The sequence below is a fragment of the Crassostrea angulata genome, chromosome 3, assembly GCF_025612915.1.
Source record: "Crassostrea angulata isolate pt1a10 chromosome 3, ASM2561291v2, whole genome shotgun sequence".
Lineage (NCBI taxonomy): Eukaryota > Metazoa > Mollusca > Bivalvia > Ostreida > Ostreidae > Magallana > Magallana angulata.
In genome coordinates this window covers 18,592,568-18,616,873 of record NC_069113.1, presented here as the reverse complement: position 1 = coordinate 18,616,873, position 24,306 = coordinate 18,592,568, and the positions used below count along the sequence as shown (strand labels likewise).

Sequence of the window (24,306 nt, the reverse complement as noted above, 5' to 3'; positions counted from 1 at the left end):
TAAATCTAACCAAGGTGCCATTTCTTTTGTTTAAAACATAAGCGGGGGTAAATGCATTGTACAATACAGGACTATAATGACTTATTTTCAAGATTGACAATTCAAACTTTCAAAATAGATAAGAAACACGTTTAATATTATTGATGTATATTTATATACTAGTATTGCATTTGTGGATAGATTACAACCAATTATGGTGCAATAATGTTTAAATTGTTTTTGAGAAAAAAAAAGTTGTGAAACACCAATATTTAAATATTCTTTATTACCTCCCCTTGAAATTGGGCCTTTTCCGTCATTGTAACAAAGGACTGCGAACGATAGCAATGTCTAGCCGCCTAACTAAAAGTCATTTTTTTTTATTGTCTAATTTAATTTATTTTTTCATTATAATGTAAATTTTATGTATATTTTCATTAAATATAAATGATTTGCTCAAACAAAGAGTGATAACAATTTATTTTGGGTTAAAATTGCTCATTTCATAACAGAAACTAACGGAAAACGGATTTTTTTTTATAAAACATCTTTCCTCCCCGTGAAACGAAAATTCCTTTTGATGGGTTTTATATATTGTTTTTAGCATATTTATACCAAAGGGTTTGTTGTTTCACGGCGGCGGCGGGGGGGGGGGGGGGGGGGTGGCATATGTCTACAAATCAAAATACATACGAAAAAAGCATTTTGTTTTGTAACGTTTCAAAATATAATAAACAAATATGAATTAAAATGAAAATTTACTTCAATATCCAACGTAAGCATATGATTATTAAGTTTTTATGCACATATCGGCAGCTGAATAATATTTTCCTCACTCATAGAGACCGATTTCAATGAAAGTTTTTTAAGACCCCGCGTTAGCAAAACTTTTGTTTAAAAATAAATAATTTCATTACAAATTTTATTTTGATATAAATTTATTATGATTTGATTATATTTTTTAGAGGAAAACTTGGTTTTTGAATATCTGACCGAAATTCCGATATATTTGGATGTAAAATGCAGGCGGGAAACGGGTTTAGCGTTCGCAGTTCTTTGAATCCACTATTCACAAGAAATATATAGGAATTATAAACTCATGCGAGCTAAAAACCACGTTATTACTGTTATGGTATGATATCTTTGGTAGCGTCGTAAAGTACAATTCAGCTGAGGCGTCTTATTTCGTGCGACTCTCGGTTACATATGTTAATCTGAATCATTTTGGAGAAAACCACTCTATACCTTTAAAGAAGTACAAAAATGTCTGTCAAAGTCGAACATAAACTTAAATTGATCAATTTTCAAATGCTGAAAGTTGTTCAATATACTTACAAATCTTCGTTTATGTTCACAAGAACAGTCCCCTTTCTATTTTTCTTAAAAGCATTTTGTATTTTTTCGTTTTCTGATTTTGGAAAGGAAATCCATCTTCCTTGTTTTGTTTTCCATTCCCAAAAAGACGAGTTTGGGCTGGTGTTTGAATCTGTGTTCCAGTGTCCTTCAGAAGAAGACCCTTTCTTAGTTTGAATTGTCCGACTGTTTATCACAGCTTCATCTGAGGGTTTATTTTTTTCTGTGATGTTTTTACAAGTTTTAACCTGGTTTTCACTTTTATTTCGAACATCGGTGTCTATGGCCCTTGCACTGTAGGAGGTCACTTTGACTGTCCAATCTCTGTTTATGATACCTAAAATAAAGACAGTATATGTTTATTATAAATTTAACTATTAAAAGTTGTCTGCCTTAAATGTAAAAGGTGTCAAGAAAGTTTGTTCCGTGATTAAGTTTATCCTAAATTCATTATAATAAACAAATTATATGCAAGTTTTTGAATTTTAATAACCAGACAGACAATCTTTGTTTTGAAGTTTTTTTTTTGTTTGGCATTTAATGAATTCAAGAGATCAAATGTTTCTGAGGTATCTTCCTACATGCTCGTTAAGGACGGAGGCGAAACTAGTTCGTGTATGTCGGGCGCAAATCCTTAACTACAGCACTCACGGTCCAGAATGCTCGAGCGATTTTCTGTGTAATTTAGGTCTGGGAATTGCTCTCAAAATAAAGTTTGGTTAATTATCTTAACACTAACTCTGTGTTACGAAGGCAATTTGGGGTGTCGCCCAATCTTGAACAATCGTAGCGTGTTTTGGATATTGAACCAACTTTTATTGATGGTAACCTAGCAACAAAGCTTTATGATTAACGCGAAGACTTCAATTTTTCTATAGTCAGCTTTCCTTACTTATGTAGCTATAAACCTTCATCACTTGCATATGGTGTTTTTGTTTCTCAGTTAATTCGATACACAAGGGCATGCTCTTCGTATGAACAGTTTCAAAAGCGAGGTAAGCTACTGACAACCAAGTTCATAAAGCAGGACTATCAACAGTCTCGTGTGAAGTAGTCTTTTCGTAAGTTCTATGGTTGATACAATAATCCACTGGGCTGAACGCTGACTGACATTTTTATACTAATTTTTGGACCATAATTATTCACCTAATTGTCTACGGACTTTTCTGGGGATTTTTTTCGATTACGACAAAGAGCACACGGCGGGTGACCGGTCGGCAGAGGATGATCACGGGCCTCCTAGACACGTTATACTACCTTTATCTTTTTAGAGGTCTGTGTTGCAGTGCTTTGAAATTGTATTTCGTTTTATGGATTTTTGAGAAGGTTGACAGTTTGTTATTGTCATTTTTCATTACAAAAAGAACTAACTTTTTTAACACCCTTTATATATCCTAGCAGCATGTTTATTGCAATTCAGACTAACCATCATTCGATGCAATCGTTTTTGAATTCTCCTTGTGCCAACTACTCTGTCGTTCTTTGAATGTTCCCATTATACTATTGTCAAAAGGGTCACTGAAAAATATCAGGATTAGCTGTAGAATATGTATATAAGTCGATGTAAGCTAATTTATTCGTTTTCAAAAAATAATAGTGGAATACCAAATGGAAACGTCATATTTCCCGTCATATCCGAATCTGTAGTTGCTTTTGGTACCATTAGGCCATCGTACCTGCACAAATTTTCAATAACAACTAAGACATGTAAAACCTATGAATAAATAAATATTATTATAATGATTTTCGCAGACTAGATTCAAAATAAAATATCCCTGAGCTGTACATTTGTAATAGTCATAACAGAATGATAAGGTGCCTTTTACAGATATGCTTAAAAATCGAGACAGCACGAGCGCATTATACACGACTGATCGACCAAATATTTGACAGGTAAATTGGCTTGTATTTTCACAAACATAACGTCGTTCCATAGAGGTGGTCTTGAAAAATAAGTTCGTATTTTTGTAGTAGTGCTAGTATTATTGTTAAATATTACTTGATTTAATTTTTCCTAAATACAATGCACTTATTGTGCTGTGACTCAAATAAAGTTTTTTTGTTTGTTAATTTTTACAATATTGCTTGCAAATAACATGGCGTCAGATCTTTTAATAGTTAATTACATGAAGTGTTGTTTTTGTTCACTCTGTACACCGAACCAAAATTATTCTTTCCTCCATCTTGATCAAGCCACTTCCAATCAGGACCTGGTTTAACATATCAAAGAAATATTAAGATAGTGTACAGTAACGTACATGTAATAGAGAAATGCTTATCGGGTCACTCCTGATGTACAAAATTATAGTACATTTGGTAATTTATTATATCTCAACATGTCAATCGTTATAAATCATGACATATAACCTCTTTCAACAAGACAGCCAACAGCAATTTTCTCTCTCTGTAGTATTCTGGGTTCGTCACAAACTACAACATCTGATTGATGATGATTTGTATCAAAGTGATATGGAAATATCATGGTTGTATCCCATTCCACAGATATGTTTAGACCTGTAACAGTAAACAAATCTAAAGCCATATTCAAGCCGTTTATATATAAGAAAATGACTACTTACTATTGAGCATTTATGGAAGTAGCACTTTTGTTTTTCCAGGATAAATTTCTTTGTTAAAAAATGAAGGCATTTATATTTAAAATGATTATATATTTTACATACAACAATAATAAAGTTAATATTTTCTACCATGGTCACTTTTTGAAGTGCAATAAGTAATTTATTGATTATTTATTAATACTAGTAATTGTCCTTCGTCTTTTTACACTGAAACATTTATAATGCAAGGAACACCAGATGATATAAAGTACAGTGCTGCTATCATGATAGTTGACAAAACAATCCTATCCTCTATCCTGTATCCTGCATCCTATCCTATAGGAGGTATTGTTTTGAAAATTTAACATGTTTACAATATCTTTCTCTGTTGTAATTTGAGATCCACTTCTAGTCTGCACAGCAGTTCTAACGTCATTGATCGTATAATTTGTTGTTGGAACACTGCCAATTATTTCTGAAGCAATAACCTTTAAAAATAACAATATTTCACATTGTTATTTTCTGTAAGAATACAAAAAACAGGAAAGGCTTTATTGATTTTGTCTTTCTCGCACTCTGTTAGAGTGTTATAGATATAAGTATTTTTACCATATTAGTTGAGTATTTTCCGTATTGTGCCACCTCATCAACATTCAAAAGCTTTCCAATTTTTGATGCATATGCTATTGATCCTAAGAAACACTATTATAAAGTAGAAAAATGATACATATTTGATAAAGTCGGTGTAATAGTATTTGTGTGTGTGTGTATTCTTATCCTCTTTACTTAATTATTTTTATTGTGTGACATTATCACTCTTTCAGCATTATATATATATATATATATATATATATATATATATATATATATATATATATATATATATATATATATATATATATATATATTGATCCTTGGAATTGATATTAATTTTAACACACATATGCATAACGAAATATTTTCCTGTTTCCGTTGATTTCATCAAACATGTACACATTTGAAAGCAGTAACTTATAAATGGAACCTGTTTTAATTTTCGGAATTTTTTAGCATAAAGCATACCATGTCTGGGCTACTACCAACTGGAACACAAATAAGAGGGTTCTTTTCGCAGTTTTGTTCAACAAAACTAACAATATTCGTTTTCTGTAAAAAAAATAATAATCATGATATTAATTTATAAATATATACACGTACAAACAGGCAACATATATTAATATATATAAAACAAATGAATAAAAACTAAAGACGACGGACCTAATTTGCTTTGCGAAGAAAGTAATAGTATTTGTGTGTGTGTGTATTCTTATCCTCTTTACTTAATTATTTTTATTGTGTGACATTATCACTCTTTCAGCATTATATATATATATATATATATATATATATATATATATATATATATATATATATATATATATATATATATATATTGATCCTTGGAATTGATATTAATTTTAACACACATATGCATAACGAAATATTTTCCTGTTTCCGTTGATTTCATCAAACATGTACACATTTGAAAGCAGTAACTTATAAATGGAACCTGTTTTAATTTTCGGAATTTTTTAGCATAAAGCATACCATGTCTGGGCTACTACCAACTGGAACACAAATAAGAGGGTTCTTTTCGCAGTTTTGTTCAACAAAACTAACAATATTCGTTTTCTGTAAAAAAAATAATAATCATGATATTAATTTATAAATATATACACGTACAAACAGGCAACATATATTAATATATATAAAACAAATGAATAAAAACTAAAGACGACGGACCTAATTTGCTTTGCGAAGAAAGATAGCACACTTAATTAAGGGATTATGACGAAGATCGAATTCTCAATATTACGTCAAAATAACTAAAACTCAATGGAAAATCGCTTATGACACAATATATATCTGCTCTACATCATCAATACACACTTTATATTGTACTATTATATAACATGCTAAAATACGTTTTTCAACATTGTTAAATCTGCTCACAATTCTTTAGAGGATGCCACAGTACTGTAGTGAGTTTTTATTAGCTCAAGTTATTTCTAACAATCTATATAGATTAGTTAATAGAGTTTGAGCAAGTGAATAAATCATTTACATTCCGATTTGCTTCAATACTCTACTGAAAATTGAGTCAAACCGGTTCTATGCTAAAGATATGAAGTATTTTATCATGAAAAAATGATTAACACGTACAAGTCGTTTTGTTTCACTAATAAACCTCAAAATGATGAACATAACCTTTTTCTTATAGTTTGTGCAATCGTTTGCATGAAAAATTGAGAAAATATTAGGATTCTTTGCACTTTTGCATGTGCCACAGTAAAAACTAAAGTTATATTAATTCAAAATCATCAAATATTTATCATATTTCAATTGGGATACATAATCTTTTGCAAAAATTATTTGAAATTATTTTTTCTCTCACAAAAACGCTCGATTGAAAAAGAGAAGTAATACAAACAATTTTTGAAATTGCCCTTACTAAATATGTACTTCTACTTTTATATTATTTTTAAGGTCTTCCGTTGGAAACGGAAGACCTTATTGTTTTTGCTTTGTTTCTTTTCCTCTATTATTAAGGTCTTCCGTTGGAAACGGAAGACCTTCTTGTTATTGCTTTGTTTCTTTTTCACTATTATTTTTATTGTTTTTTTTTCTGTCACGTTTTCTCAAAAATACTTCAGCCAATTTTCATGAAACTTTCAGATCTTATTTATGACAAAATTTGTAAGAAAAGTACACGAGATTTTTTTGGTCGTCACTTCCGGTACCGAGATATTAAAGATTTTATGTTTTTGCTTGTTCACGATTTTTCTCAAAAAGTATTTACGATAGAACCTTCAAATTTTCAGAGAAGGTAGAGAGTGAACGGCCGCAGTGCCCTTTGCATATCCGAACGTCCGCCGTCACTGCCAGTCGTCACCGGAAGGAAATGAAAAACCTTAATTTTTCAAATTTTTAGATTTGAATTTTATTTATGTTTTTATTTGATAGAGACGCTTAAAACACTTCAGAATATGAAATTTGTGTTAAAATCGATCCAGGCATTCCCGAGATTTTGAGTTCAAAAGTTCTGAAGCGAGAGTCCGCGTAGCTCAGTCGTTAGAGTGTTGGACTTGTGCCTAGGCGAGCCGGGTTCCATCCCCGAGTGCCGATTATTTTTTCTTCCCTAATTTTGTTTTGTTTAACGATTTTACCTTTAAAATGATGGTTTTTATTGTTTTCCGTTTTATCTTTATCATAAATAAAAATAATAACAGCTTTTTTAGTACAAATATAGAGCTCGTTTTTGTCAGCAGTTCGCATCGCTGCCATCAAAGACATGCCGCCGAAGCGCCCCTGCAGTACGACCGCATTAGAGTTCACTGGGTCACTTTGCCGGCATCAAAGAAATGCCGCTATCTCAATGACTGTATGCACACAACATTTAGCAATGCACCAACGTTATTCTATATGGCTTTAAAAGGAGGGCTGATTAGTATTTGTTCACATATATAGATACACGCTTGCATGTATGCATGCGTTTATTGACATACGTTGCTGATATACTGATTCCCTAAACACTACAAAAAACTACAAAATCTCTCTCTCTCTCTCTCTCTCTCTCTCTCTCTAAAGTACATAAGAACTAAGTACAGGTAATATGCATTAAATTGGATAGAGGCTAAATGTACATTGGCGTCCAAATTTTATACATGTATTTATTTCAAGTTACGGGATAATATCTATGGATTCAAATAATTTGAAATTCATTGTTTAATGATTGTCTTCTTACTGATTGAAAGTCAACGCTAAAAAGTCATTTTTATTAAAGATGGTGTACTTTTTCCTTTTTTGTGCATGTCTATATACTGATACAAATGTGTTGCCTGTCTGGGATTAAGAAAAACCTCCGAAGTTTATACTCGTAACTATACAAACGAACGGGTGACTGCGACAAGATTTGAAAACTGACCACCCGTTTATGAGTGTTTGAGCCTAAAAATAAACAGATGTAAAAAAAAAATCAATAGTTACATCGTTCAAACAACGCTTATACATTGTTTTTAACATATGTATTTTATTTAATACCACAAATTGCAATATGTGATATTTAGAATTTAATATTATACGTTTCATATAGAAGTCACCGACCGACCCCCCCCCCCCCTCCAAATTCATAAAATCATTTAGTTTTTAGGGCCCGATTTTACTTGATCTTTGATCTTCGACCTTTAATTTCAACTAATTACCATTCTAGATTATTGTACTAATTACCAGACCAATTCGTTCATTATTAACAGAGTTATGAAGCTTTTGGCATTTGAGCTTTAGATGTTGTGTTTGACATGTACTGTAAAAAAAATATTCTAACTCCCAAGCCCTTCACTCAATCCTAATGAAAATTCGTGAAAATGAACCTCTGACCCCATTCTTATTGTCTGTCAAATATGCAGCGGATTGAAGAATTAAGACGAAATTCCTGAAATAAACGGCGCTTGTTGCCTATACGCGGAAATTAAATTTACACACTGTACATGCACCAACCCCCCCCCCTCTCCTATTCACAAAATCATTTAGTTTTTCTGGCCTTATTTTACTGGATCTTTCATCTTGAGCCTTTATTTTCACCTAATTCAACTCTAGATTACTGTACTAATGACCAGACATATTCGTTCATTTTTAAGAGAGTTATAAATTTTGGGGCATTTGAGTTTCGATTGGCGTGCTTGACATGACAGTGGAATAAAACCTTAGACCCCATTCTTATTGTCTGCCAAATATGCAGCGGATTGAACAATTAAGAAGAAATTCCTGAGATCAAACGGCGAGTATAGCCTGTACGGAGACTTAAAATTTACACAGTACAAGGGATGTAAGCAGCCGCGTTATATTTCTGTTGCATGCATATTTCTTGTTTTCCATTTTGTCTGTATCTACGATAGCGTGTGAACTACTAATGCATCAGTCATTGTTTTAGGACTTCCCCAAATTGTTGTTAACCGAATCCGAGATCCACACCTCAAAATTCTATTTTCGATTTATTTACGACGAAAATCAAGGATCCTACAGGGTGGATAATCCTTCATCCATCGCTCTTTTAGATCACATGTGCATTTCCTGATATGTTTCGTTGATGAAGATAAAAGGCAAGGTCATTTCCTCTTCTAAAAATCGGACGGAAGACCTCCTCGTTGCTCGCAACGAGATCGTGTCTAGTTATTATTTTTTTTTACACGAATTTTGTGCACGCGATTTTTCGAAAACTATTCGGCCGATTTCGACCATTTTTTCTCAGATGATAGCCAGTGGTCATAATTCTAGAAGTTTTGAAATTTTGAAATCGGCACTTCCGGTTCCGATTTACGGCCGATTTTGTAAGTTTTTACGACTAATTTTGTGCAGACATAAACTCACAGACTATCAGAGATAGGAATATGAAATTTTCAGGATAGGTAGACTATAGGTTGAAGTTGTGCACAATGTAGTTTTTTGGCGCCAGTGGCGCCATTTCTATGAGCTCGCCTAGGCTCGAAAATTGGGTACGAATTTCGAATCAAATTTTTCATACGTTTTGATCTGTATCTTTTTATGAGTTGATATTTTGTTAAAATATATATAACAAAAGTGGTAGATAATCAAAAGTTTTTTTCAACAAAATCAAGAAATAGGGGCTGGCCCCTTAAATTAGAGGCCAAGACACTCATAAACTCTATAACAAATAACTTAAAAACGATAAAGATTTTGTAATGCATTATAAAAGCAAAGTTGTTGATTGTACCAATATCTATTAGAAAAACTCATTGCCACACCCATTTATTACGAAATTAGGGATTTTTAGGGGCCAAAGTACTTAAACTTTGACGAAAAATAACTAGAAAAGTATACATATTTTCTTAGACATCATAGAAGAGAAAATGTTTGAATAAATGATTTAAATTGATTCCACTTATCAAAACACGAATTTCTGTCCCCATTAAGGATCTAGAGGGCTGGCCCCTAAAATATTCAATCATTTGTATCTCAAAAGTGATCAACAATTTTACATGGGTGTTAGAACAAAAAATATTTGTATTCTTAAGACCTTTTCAAACAAATCAAGAAAAAGGGGCTGGCCCCTTTTTTTAGGGGCCAAGGCCTTCGTAAACTCTATTACAAGTAACTTAAAAACGATAAAGATTTTGTAATGCATTATAGAAGCAAAGTTGTTGATCGTACCAATATGTATTTGAAACAATCATTGCCACGCCCATTTATTACGTAATTAGGGATTTTTAGGGGCCAAAGTACTTAAACTTTGACGAAAAATAACTAGAGAAGTATACATATTTTGTTAAACATCATTGAAGAAAAAATGTTTGAAAAAATGATTTAAATTGATTCCACTTATCAAAACACGAATTTCTGTCCCCATTAAGGATCTAGAGGGCTGGCCCCTAAAATATTCAATCATTTGTATCTCAAAAGTGATCAACAATTTTAGATGGATGTAAGAACAAAAAATGTTAGCATTTATGAGACCTTTCGTATAAAACCAAGAAAAAGGGGCTGGCCCCTTAAATAAGGGGCCAAGGCCTTCGTAAACTCTATTACTCATACCTTAAATATGATCAAGATTTTGTAATGCATTATAGAAGCAAAGTTGTTGATAGCAGCAATATCTGTTTGTAAAATCATTTCCAAACCCATTGATGACGTAATTAGAGATTTTAGGGGACTAAAATCTTAAATCTTTAATGTGCTGTATGTTAAAAAGCAAAACTCTTTGTTAAGCATTTTAAAGGATATTGACAATCGTATACATTATCTAAAAGGAGGTGGTTGAGGGAGAATTCTGAAATTTCATTGATATTTTAATCGAATCGTTTAAAAAATTGAACGGAAGACCTACTCGTTACTCGTAACGAGATCGTATCTAGTTATTATTCTTTTTTTTCTCCCACGTTTTCTCAAAAACGCTTCAGTCGATTTTGATAAAAATTTTAGATCTTGTTTATGACAACATTTGTAAGAAAAGTACATGGGATTTTTTTGGTCCTCACTTCTGGTCCCGAGATATTAAAGATTTTATGTTTTTGCTTGTTCACGAGTTTTCTCCAAAAGTATTTAAGATAGAACTTTTAAATTTTCAGAGATCGTAGAGAGTGAACGGCCGCAGTGTACTACGCATATCCGAACGTCTGCCGTCACTTCCGGTCGTCAGCGGAAGGAAATGGAAAACCTTAATTTTTCAATTTTTTGAACTTGAATTTTTTTTATGTTACTATTCGATAGAGACACTCTGAAAACCTCTGAATATGAAATCTGTTTTAAAATCGATCCATGCATTCTCGAGATTTTGGGCTCCAAAGTTCTGAAGCGAGAGTCCGCGTAGCTCAGTCGTTAGAGTGGTGGACTTGTGTCCAGGCGACCCGGGTTCAGTCCCCGAGTGCCGATTATTTGTTCTTGCTTAACTGTGTTTTGTTTAACGATTTTATCTTTATAATGATGGATTTGAATGTTTTCCGTTTCCTTTTTGTCATAAATAAAAATAATAGCGGCTTTTTTTTCAGTACAAATATAGAGCTCTTTTCTGTCAACTGCTCGCTAAATTCGGACGATTGTCGCATTGCCGGCATCAAAGACATGCCGCCGAAGCACCCCTGCAGTTCGACCGCATTAGAGTTCACTGGATCGCTTTGCCGGCATCAAAGAAATGCCGCCATTTCAATGATTGTTTACACACAACATTTAGCAATGCACCAACGTTTTTAGTATTTTACAAAGCTTAAAAAGAAAGGTTGTTTTGTATTTATTCAAACATTTAGATATGTACATGTATGCATGTAAACATGCGTTTATTGACAAATGTTGCGTTTATATTGAATTCCTGAACACTAAAATCTCTCTCTCTCTCTCTCTCTCTCTCTCTCTCTCTCTCTCTCTAAAAGATCTACTACAGGTAACATGGAGTAATGAGGCTAGAGGCTAATGTACATTTGACGTCAAAAAAAGTAAATACGTATTTTTTTCTAGTTATGGGATATTGTCTACGGATGTTATTTTTTGAAATTCACTGTTCAATGATTTAATAACAAATCTATTGACTGTCTGGGATTAAAAAAAACCCGATTTTTATTATCAACTGAATGCTTAACATTGGTCATTTAGACATAACACTTGGGTATCGTTTGGATTCGGGAAAATGGGGAATAAATAATCATACTATATTTCTAATGATGTAGGTTATTTTATTTGCTGACTTACCAGAATTTTTTATTATGCAGTAATTGTCGGCAAAGAAAAACTTGAGACAAAAAGAAATATAATACATATGAAAAAGCAGATAAAACAATTATAAATTTCTTTATCAAATCAGAGACGTAAATGTTATTTATGTCTCTGATCAAATCGATTTCTGATTAATCTCTCTCTCTCTCTCTCTCTCTCTCATCATACATATGTAGTGTTTAGCATGTAAATGTTATGGCATTTTATATATCTTATTTCTGAAAACTTTAAAAGTAAAAAGTAAATCCATAAATTGCGTTTGATGTAAGATTTTAAAAGATTATTGCAAATGTTTCTCGACTTGTTGCAATACTGCTGTTGTCATAGGCAAAATCCCATCGTGAGCTCTGGACCGGTAAATGTCCGAGTAAAAATAAACTGGCGACTTCGAGAGAATAATGCGTATATCTCCCCTATTGTAAGACCCATCAACTTAAAATTCGGCAGGAGTGTATCTCAGACATTACTTTTATGAAAAATACATGCACGTTGCGAGTGTTTTAAAGATTAATTGATTTTTTAGGATTTTAAAGCGAGCTGATAGTTTTCTATCTGGGTCAGAGTTCGACCTCTTTCTTTATGTATGGTTTCATTGAAATTAATGTTGAAATGGGCTTGGCCCCTGTGCAGCCACGTAATATTTCTGTTGCATGTATATTTCTTTTTTTCCGTTTAGTCTGAATCTACGATAGCGTGTGAACTACTTATGAATGTTAGAACTGTGGAAATTACTGCATCAAATTTTTACCGAATAAATTTACGTGTTACTGATTTCATTATTTCTACATTTATAAAGATTCTATCAATCCTGCTGAAATAAAACAAACATAATAGTAAACGACACGAACAAAAATTCTCAACACTGAAATACATGGGTAAACTGCATCAGTCATTGTTTAGGACTTCCCCTAATAGTTGTTACACGAACCCGAGATCCACACCTCAAAATTCTATTTTCGATTTATTTACGACGAAAATCAAGCTCGGGTCTTTTCACCCCCCTCCAGACAAAAACGCGTCAATATTTCAAATGACCTCGCACTGTTACCAAACCTAAATAGTCAGACATCTTACACTTTGTTTTTCATCTCATACAAAAACTCAGCTCTTCTCCCGGGCGAAAACGCCCCAAATTCAAACACAAATTCGGGAATTATTTCGCGTCAGCCATGTTTTGAGACAACTGCAAAGGCTGTGTGTTCTAATCTCGCCAGAGCCAAGATTTGTTCTTTCTCTCTATTTCTTTCTCTGCTTTTTTTTTTATTTTCTAACTAAAATAATCAACATAAAAGGGTTGTTGGAGTGTAGTACAAGTTGAAAAACACTCTTCAATTAAGATTTAGACAAATACAGTCTTTTATTATTAGGGTCTTCCGTCTTCAGCGGAAGACCCTTCTATTCTTATTGTTATTAGGGTCTTCCGTTTACAAAGGAAGGCCCTCTTTTTTTCTTCGGTTTCTTTTTATTACAGGTTATTAGACCTGTTATTAAGTCAATAGACCTCTTATTTAATATGAAATAAAATGGGACTGGTCCTTAAAATTAAGGATCCTACAGGTGTATAATCCTTCATCCATCGCTCTTTTAGATCACATCTGCATTTCCTGATATGTCTCGTTGATGAAGATAAAAGGCAAGGTAATTTCCTGTTCTAAAAATCGGACGGAAGACCTCCTCGTTGCTCGCAATGAGATCGTGTCTAGTTTTATGTTATTTTTCTACATCTTAAGTAACTGTTACTCATATAACATTTGAATGAAAATCACTATTGTAAAAGTAAATTAGCTCCGTCTTCCTTAAGGTTAACATAATGAGAAATATTCTACTAAAAACATGAAAATTGAAAAACAGTTTTTCTTCGCATGATAAGAAATGCTAAGATATACTTCGTATCTGCAATCTTCGCTGTGCCTTGCTCTGTCATTACTGGATACATTCCCACTAGATATTATAACTAAATTTGCACTGATGGAGAAAGGTCCAATCAGACATCCAACCATTCCTATGAATGAATAAAATATATCATTAAAGTTGTAACTCATTTGTTTTTATAAAAAAAAGGTTGACAAATGAATAAGCATATTAAGCATATTTTACATAAGTAAAATGATTATGATCCAAATATATTATTGAAGTTGTAACTAATTTGTTTTTATAAAAAATGTTGAGAAATGTTTAAGCATATTAAGCATATTTTACATAAGTAAAATGGTTATCAGAGTTGTAATTTAGATAAAGCTACATAGCCATAGAAAAGATCACAACAAAGCTAGAGAATTTAAGTTTGCTATCTCTAGGAGTGGCAATTTTTAGAGATGGCAAAATTAACAATTTTTTTGTAGTCTGTCCCAAGATATTTATGCAGCTCATTTTGGCGATTTATATTTCCAACATTATCATTTTTCACTTGGCAAAAATCACAGGAACAAAATTGATTTCTTACGGAGATTTATGGTGGGAAATGTTGACATCTTTTCTTCCTTAGGAAGTCATTCGGAAGGTTTTCATAATTTTGAATAAACATCGTTTGAAACCTGAGGTATTCACAAATATTGAGTATTCATGCAAAGTAGGAACCGGGGATATCATGAGACAGAGATTAGTTGCTTGCATTATTCGATTGATGGTTACGTATTTCAAAAAATTTGAAAATAAAATTTTCCGTTATTCAACTATCCTAGACTTATCACGGATTTTCTCACTGGTTTAATTTTTTTTGCATATCGAATAAAAATCGTTCAACTTGTACATCCACTGATCGACGAGACCATGCATGTATCACTCACCTTGCCGACGTTTTGTTACAACCATTTATTCAATATAAGCTTGATGTTTGACTAATTGTTGAACTGTTTTTCAAATTTAAAATAAATACCTTAATATTCAAAAAAATTACTACTCTATTACACTTCTTTTCAAGCGTTGGGCTACTTGTCGAATAATTCAAAATTATGCATTGCATAAACGAGTACCAATTATGAATAGAGTCAATTGATTATTTATTTAAATGCTTACTAGTTTGCCTTCAAAATTTTATGAGGGTCACATTTACGTGATTTTGAAATTCTTAGTTTGTTTTCAAATACAAGCACTACGGAAATCTTGTAAATTTGGGGGGTTTTTTCGCCCAAGTCACTATTTTTAATAACCAAATGTCATTTTGTAATCAATTTATTTACCCAAAAATGCGAATTAAAAATGGCTCATAATAGTTTTAAACAGTCTAGCTTTTTTGAAATTTATAATGAAGAATGACTTGTACTGTATTTATGACAATAAAGACATATTAACATCATAACAGTCCTCACCGTCAAAAAGATATAATAAAAACCATAAACGCTAAACAATAGTATGAAAATTATTTTACCTGATACAAAAACGGATAGAGCTAATTGCAGCGCTTTTCCTAACTGTGAAGGTCCCTCGCATAGAATGTCATCTAAATCATTTAAGATAATATTCGTTTAAATTGTTAAAAAACTAAATGTTAAACGACATTAAGTAAAAAGGCAATTTTTCATGTTCTTATACGTCGAGTATTGCAAAAAAATAAGATGTAAATTGCTAATTTGCATGAGGTTTGCCTACCTAGAATGTGCAAAATTGCTTTGTAGTCATTAGAATAATGTTGTAGAACCTTTACATCTCTTCCAAAACTAACGACAGCAACAAAATGATCCACTTTTGGCTGGTTTAAGTACTCTAGAATATGAATTATATTTATGAAAATTACTTGTTCATAATTAAAAAACCCATTATCACAGATGAAAAACAAAAACTACAGAAAACTGAAAAAAAAGATTTTACCTTGAATTATTGATACAAACGCCTTTTTCATTTGAGCAAAACCTTCTCCTCTCATGCTTCTCGAAGTGTCGAGTACAAAGACAACAGGAACTCTATTCTGTCCTCGTTCCACGTCAACAAACCCTAAATTAAGATTATATCTATTACTTAGAATCACTTGGCATCCTAAGGTGTTGCAGCTACAATTTTGATACAAAAAACAGCAAATCGGATATATTACATTTTATATATGGCGAACGACATGAAAAATGAAAATTGTCAAACATTTGGAACAACCAATCCTTTCTTCGATACACAAAGTATAAGTCCTTTAGATAAAAAAAAATATAAAAAAAAAACAAACAAACAAGCAAAAATAAAAACAAAATAGCACCACAAATAAAACTGAAAAGGCAACTAAAAAGGCTACAGCATATTCATGAGCCTAAAGACAGATAAGAAAAGTAAATTAATCATGGGTCTAGATGGATGAAAAGTTAACAATAAGTAGTACTAGATCTGCAACTAAAACAATATGATTGCATCAAATCCGGTTCTCAGTAATAATAATAATAACTAGATCTCGTTACGAGTAACGAGTAGGTCTTCCGTCTGATTTGTTTTTTCATGATACGATGAAACATCGATATTCTCTGTCATATCTGAAATCTTTTCGAAACTAGGTTTCTTGTCTCAGGACCGGAAATGGACGAACGGAAGTCATTGATGGAAAAAGCTGATATTTCTTGTACATTTGCCTCGTGTACATCACTGTTTGACAGGCTAGATGGAAAACCCAAGAATTAAACTAGTTAAAAACATGAATTGTTTGAACCCTTCCGGTGAGTACTGGAAGTGACGGTTGACAAAATAAAACCCATTTAACACATTTTCAATCAATTGTCTATCATTCATAAAAGGTTCGTGTCTCAATCACTTACTGTGACGAAAATCTCACGGGTATCAAAGTAAAAAGGAAAGCTACACAAGATATTTGATATATCTCACTTAAGTAGAAAATGTTTGCTTTCAGTACCAATCAGACCCAACCTAACACCAGAGTAAACCCCAACTAAACCCCGTATTTACTTTTTGGGTTTACTCTGGGTTTACTTTTTGAAAATTTGGGTCCACTCTGGGTTTACTTTGGGTTTACTTTGGGTTAACTTTGGGTTTACTTGGATATTGCTTTTGTTATCAACAGTACGCACTGAAGTGTGAAACAGACCTGTCTTTTATCTTACCATCCTACTGCCTGTAATTTCCGTCCCTTGTATATTCCGAATACACAGTTAGCGTCTGTTTGTATACTTCTAATGTGTTTACTCTCTGTGTCCACTCTGGGTTTACTTTGGGTTTACTCTAGGTTTACCCTGGGTCCACTTTAGTAAACCCGAAGTAAACTCAGAGTTAATCCAGAAAGTAAACCCAGGGTGTAGTTTGGGTTTACTTTCTGTAAGGTTGGGTCTGATCGGTACTGTATATATAACATTGTATAGTTAACACAGATACAATTTTATACTGATATATTCATTCCTTGTAAAATAAATAAAATAAAGGAAAACATCTTAAGTGCTTCTGGTGAGGACCGGAAGTTGTGACGAATCAAACAAAATAATGTAAACACAGATACATACATAGGGCTATCATCACACAAAGTTTGGTAGTTTAAGTCGTCACCGTTTTTGAGATCTGTTGGAGTGAAGATTTTTCGTCTAGTGACAAGAAACATACAAACGAAGTTCTCAGTGAAAATAAAAGATAGTATTTCTTAAACAATGGATAACTGTAAATTTCAAACCACTTGATCTGTTTGAACCCTTCCAGTGAGAACCGGAAGTGTCGGTTGACAAAATGGAAACGATTAAACGCATTTTCTATCAAATGTGTATCATCAATATAAGTTTGGTGTCCTAATCACTTGCACTTTCTGAAATCCCGCGGGTAAAACATTTGTTTAAAAAAGACTTTTTGAGATATTGGAGATATCTCACCAGAAGTAGAGTGTTTTTGTTTATTTAACATCGGATGGATGACAAATGAAATAATGTATACTTAAATTTCAATTCTATGTCAAAAGAAATGAGATTCGTTAAAAAAAATTTTGGAGTGCTTCTGGTAACGACCGGAAGTTACGACGAACAATACAAAATAGTTTTAAGACATTTGCAACTATAGGTCTACAATCATACGAAGACTGAATGCTCAAGTTCTTATCATTTTTGAGATCTCGATGTCACAATATTTTTGTCGCGGGACAGGAAACGGATGACAAGAAACAAATTTTGAAAACAAAAGAAAAGACCTCTTCGAGATATAATCATTTTCTACTATCCCTGCAAATTTCAAGAAAATCTATCGGACCATATTTTAGAAATCTTGCAGACAATTAAAAGGGGGCAAATTTTAAAAATTCCTACCCAATTTTCGCGCCCAGGCGAGCTCCAAATAATGGCACCACTGGAGTTAAACAACATAATAGTGCACAACTTCAAACTATAGTTTACCTATCCTGAAAATTTCGTATTCATATCTCTGATAGCTTCTGAGATCAGCTCTGCACAAAATAGGTCGTAAAAAATAGAAAATTGGCCGTGACTCGGTACCAGAAGTGACAATTTCAAAATTTCAAAAAAGGACTAGAATTCTGACCTCTGGAAATCATCTGTGAAAAATGGAAAAAATCGGCAGAATAGTTTCTGAGAAATCGCGTGCATAAAATTTGTGGAAAAAAAATAAGAAGAAGAAACAGTACGAAAACAATACGGTCTTCCGTTGGAAACGGAGGACCTTTATAACAGCACGCCCAATGACGAGATAACAAATTGGGATTTGAAAAAAACATAATGGCGTCTTTATTCAAGAAATTTGAGAGTACTTTTCACCAGAGAATGTCAACAGTAGAAGCATTTATTAAAAATTCTGTTAGTGACATAAAGAGCGAATTTTTAGAGATACAAAAAAATTGCTTAATTACGATAACAGTCACAAAATTTGAGTCGAACAAAGGGCAAGGGGAACAAAACTGTAAAAAAAAAAGTAAGTGAGTTAAAAACAAACTAGAAGTGGTTGAAAATTAGCTTGCTTATCATGAGCAAAGGTCAAGAAAGGAACAATTTGTTGTACTATGGTATTGATGATAAATATCATGAAAACCCCAGCGCAGTAATTAGAGTTTCTTTGTGATACATCGGAAATTTCCCCAGTTCATTGGATTCTATTCCTATTCAGAATGCCCACAGGATACCGCGTACCTAAGATAATGTACTTTACAAGCCCTCTACACCGGAGGCTATAATTATGCGTTTCTGTAAAATGGAGGATAGAAATGTTATTCTTTCTAAGTGCTAGCAGATACCTATACCCAAAGGAAAAGCCATAAGTGACCTACCAGGACCGTTTAAGAAGAAGAAAAGTGAACTGGCACATGCAGCATACGAACTTAGAAAGCACTACCGTTGGAAAACAGGTAAAGTCGAATCTAGAAATGACGTTCACTTAGAGGTAAGGGGAAAAAACGACACTGACTGGCAAAAATACTGTACAACGACGGAATCAAAATAAGACTTTTGTGACGGTTGTGGCTTTATTGTATTGATAAAAGTAACCCTTATATGGGTGTAGAATAATCACATGACCCAGCTAATTACTAGATACAATCATAAATACAGCTTTAGAGCACCTGACATACCTTTTTACTATTAACTACATGTATACTTAATTGTTAAGTATTGTGCTTATAGTTGGCAAGTCTGATATAAGATATATTAACTACAGGTTTAGTTTACCTGACATGATTGATATTTAATCCCAAATATAAGTTGGGAGTGCGAGTTAACGAATGTTATCCGAGGTTTTTTTTTAGTTAGATACTTTGTTAATTTTTTGTCTCCATAAGCAGTGTATTGCTGTTTTGTTCGAGATGAAAACCAGCAGGGAGGTTTTTTAGTATAGTATGAGGAATGTACTGTACAGAAGATGGCGAAGATGCCAGTTATTCTCAATGGTTTTTTTTAAGCCCAGGTATTCTAGAGGAACTATTACACTTTTCAGCAATGATATTGAATACAAACTGTCTAAGGTTAAGATAGACAGATGCGGTAACTATATTATTTCTAAGATTTTTTTTGCAAAAACATATTGTATAACGTTAGTAAACCTATATGGCCCAAACAAGGATAACCCTGATTTTTATTTTTACAGAAATATCCAGTATTATTGAAGAATATGAGAGTGAGTTCATTATTATGTGTGGTGATTGGAATTTAGTACAGAATTTTGGGCTGGATTGCTACAATTATATTAAAGAAAATAATGTTCAGAGCAAATCCGAAGTTGAAGCTTTGAAATCTAAATTTAATTTAATAGACCCACGGAGAACCCATTACCCAAATGATTAAATGTATGCATGGCAAAGGATAAACCCGATAAAACAGACCCCATGGGATTTTTCCCCACAAAAATCTAATTATTCTACAGTAAGGGGGGGGGGTCATTATTCTACGTCGAAAAAAGACCCGGGAGTCATTTCTCTTCTTTAAACCAACTAGGCTTTTTTCTTTTATTTCTGAGGAACTGATGTCAATTGTATCTCAAGTAAAAATACTCTCAGGGTGTAAGACTGATCATTCAATACTATTTTTAGAATTACAAATTGATTATTTAAAAAATGGAAAGGGTTTCTGGCGATTTATTGATTCCCTCCTAAAGAATTTTAATTATTTTACAAATAAAAAATATTATTTCAGAAACTCAAAATGAATATAAAGTAAATAATCCAGGTTAAAGTGCATTTTCAATCAATGATAGTTTATTTCTTGAAGTACTATTAATGGAAATTAGAAGATTCACAGTAATGTACTCAATAAAAATCAAAAGATTGAAAAGAAAGACAAAAGACAATTGCAAAACAAATAATATTATTGAATGAACTATATAGCATAAATTTTTTGTCGGTTTATTGGAGAAACTTTTGATGATCTTAACTTTGAGTTTAAAAAATTAGAAGACATGAAGAGTTTTAAATTAGAACACACTGTACATTGATAGAGGAAGGCGATAAATCGACTAGATACTTCTGTTGGATGAAAAAAAGACAATAATTATGTAAATAAAAACATGATGAAAATAAGCAATATGGAAGGGAAAATAATTACAAACCAAGAGGACATTTTGGAGGAAGTTAAAATGTTTTTATATCAAGTTATGCGAAAATAAGGATAGTTGCTTGAAGGATGTAGACTTGAATAAAGTCTTCCATGGGTATGATATCCAAAAATTAAACTCCGTTATGAATGAAAAAATAAAAAGTAATATACCTAGTGAAGAAATTCCAACTTCTTTAAATGTAATGAAAAATAATAAGCCTCCATGATTAGATGGATTTAATGCAGAATTTTGAATTTTTCAAATTCTTCTAGTCAGATTTATGCAAATTTATTGAGAAGTCTTTCCAGTATAGCTTAAAAAATGGTATGTTGTCAAACATACAGTCCCAAGGTATATCTATTTTACCCAAAGAAAATACACCCAGATAATTTCTAAAGAACTGGAAACCAATATTTATTATTAAATGTTATATACAAACTATTATATGCAGTACTAGCTAATCGTCTATAACCACTGTAAATTACACTAATTCATGAAAATCAAAAAGGTTTCTTGGCTGGCAGATATATAAGAGAAAATACAAGGCTTTTCTATGAATTAATACGCTACTGTAATGAGAAATGTAAACCAGCCTTAATTTAAATGATAGACTTTCAATTTCAAATTTTGTTTCAGTTTCATGAAATTTCAAATTTAAGGCGCTTATACTTTTTTTTAATTTTTGAGATAACTTTATAAAATGAATTAAAATACTTAATTAATTTTTTTTTGTAATGCAAGGCTATATGTCATTTAATGTTTTTTTTTCTCAGATTTTTTTTTTCAATAAAACGTGGGTGATGACAAGGGGATCCAATTTTCCCATATCTTTTTCTGCTTTATGCAGAAATTATTGGAATCACTATTAAAAATAATACTTTGATTTAGGGAATAGTAGTTAATGATAATGAATTTAAGTTGCTGTAATGTGCAGATGACACTCTACTTGCTTTAGATGGCACACAACATTCACTAAAATCTGCTTTATCACCCGTAGACCTGTTTGCAAAGTTTTCAGGCCTAATACCAAACTTTGATAAGCTAAAGACTGTGTGTATAAAACTTGATCAATTAATGATCAATGTACAAGTTGAAAGTTTCTGACTGGAATATAATATTAAATGGTCACAGGAGCCTTTTACAGTTTTAGGAATTTCTTATTGTGTTGATTTGGGTAATGATTCAATGATTGACTTAAACTATTCAAATAAACTTCAGGAAATGAAGGGAATGATATCTTCATGGTCTAGAAGGTCATTGACAACAGCAGGAGAATAACTGTAGTAAAAACACTAATCATTCATTAAAAAACACACTTGTTGATTAGCTTACCCAATCCTCCAAGTAAAACTATACTCAAAATTGTAAGAAATTTATTGCAATATATATGGAATTCTAAAACACATAAAGTATTTAAAAATACATAATTCAAATCTATGAAAATGGTGGGCTACAAATGTTATGCCATAAATCTTTTATGCAAAGCCTTAAAATTACTTGGATTCGAAGATTATTCAACAATTATTCATGTTCATCAGCATGGAAGACTTTTATAGAGTGCTATTTTCCAAAGTTTGTTAATATGGCACTATTTGGCAATATGCATACCAAGAATCTTGCTTGTTTATGTACCAATATTTTTGGGAAAGATGAACTGTATGCATTTTATGAATTTAGAAAATGTATTGATACTGAAGTGTCAATAAAGAACCCACTGTGGTACAATAACAAAGTTAAAATTAATGGTTAATGTATATTCTACAAACATTGGTTTGAAAAAGGTATATATTATGTACATGTAAGTGTCCTCTATCAGCCTAAAGGCCAGATAATGAGTTACAAAGAATTTTGTACATAGTATAATATTGCAGTACCATTTACTACCTTTTATGGATTATCTAATGGTATACAGAAACTTAATTTACCTTTTGACTCAGACTTTATGTACAATTCTAGATCGATATTCTTTTTACTCGTTTTTTAATAATATGCAAGAACAAAAAAGGCTCAAAAGATATGTATATAAATCAATTTATTGTTATAAAATGAAACAAACCAAAAAATTTGCGAAATAATGGGAATTACTATTTATTCTTCAGGTTGATCAAATCTTGTGGAAAAAAAGTTATCACCTTTTTTTTCATTTGACAAAAGACATTCAGTTAAGATGGTTCCAATGTCGCATACTTCACCTAGTATTAGCTACCAATTCCCTCCTATTTGAAATCAAAATTATTAATACAGAACTATGCTCATTTTGTAGTACTCATATTGATTTTTTTTAACTTTGACACACTTATTCTAGGAATGTATTGATGTTGATGAAATATGGAATAAACTTGTAGAATGGATAAATAGTACTTTTAATGTTCATATAGACATTACAGTAATTGATGTTATTTTTGGTAGATATAGCATATTTCATAATATTTTTAACCTTGTTCTAATGATTACTAAACGATACATATACAAAAAGAGATGTTGTAATCAAATACCAAATTTTGAAGGTGCTAAAAATGAAGTCTTTTATTACAAAAAGTTGAAAAAGATATATGACAAGGATGTAATAGCTCTAATTTGGCAAAAGATGGGGGAGTTTTGCTCAGCTTGAATAGTCTATGACATTTTTTATATTTGATATCTAAGATACATTATATTGTTCCATTATTACTTCTATTTTTATCACATTTAATTTTGAAGAACACACTTCACATGTATTGTATGAATGTATTAAAGTGTGGGTGTTAATATGTATACTTGTTTAAAAATGTCTCTTCAATATGTAATTGGAAAACAATTTGTAAAATTAGTTTAATGATTCAAGGGCTCCCCAACATTGGCATTAAAACTAGTTTGATATTAAGGGGGCAATAAAAACATTTGCAGAAAAAAGAATTTTTTTTTTTTGAATAATAATTGATACTACAAATATTAAATAAGACATTTTTCGTTATCATACTCACTTAAAAGAGACTCCTCTTTAAGAAGTTTATCCATTTCACTTAATGAATGTCAAACCGCATAAATTCTAAAATAACAACGCTGGATTGAATTATTTCCGTCTATCAGTACTAGTCTTATTGACATGTCGGTTACGCGTGCAAAAAAACCCAACAAAAAACATTGGCAAACACTTCCGGGTCACAGGTCAGTCAAAACTGGAACAACATCGATTATTATAGTTGTTACAACGGCCATCTAACTTGAAATTCAATAATAATGT

The 24,306-nt window shown here is 32.0% G+C and overlaps 1 protein-coding gene across 1 annotated transcript; it reads right to left on the bottom strand.

Moving 5' to 3' along the window:
- Nucleotides 1-800: 800 nt before the first annotated feature.
- LOC128175786 (uncharacterized) lies at nt 801-24,175 on the bottom strand. The gene is made up of 13 exons (XM_052841626.1): nt 24,047-24,175; nt 15,957-16,079; nt 15,738-15,851; nt 15,517-15,588; nt 14,036-14,151; nt 5,478-5,561; nt 4,500-4,592; nt 4,219-4,378; nt 3,700-3,906; nt 2,938-3,542; nt 2,759-2,850; nt 1,315-1,669; nt 801-1,224 (listed from the first exon to the last, which is right to left on the bottom strand). Exons 1-10 carry the CDS (start codon nt 24,078-24,080, stop codon nt 3,451-3,453), a joined length of 1,095 nt encoding a protein of 364 aa, XP_052697586.1. The 5' UTR covers nt 24,081-24,175; the 3' UTR covers nt 801-1,224; nt 1,315-1,669; nt 2,759-2,850; nt 2,938-3,450.
- Between the last annotated feature and the right edge of the window lie 131 nt (nt 24,176-24,306).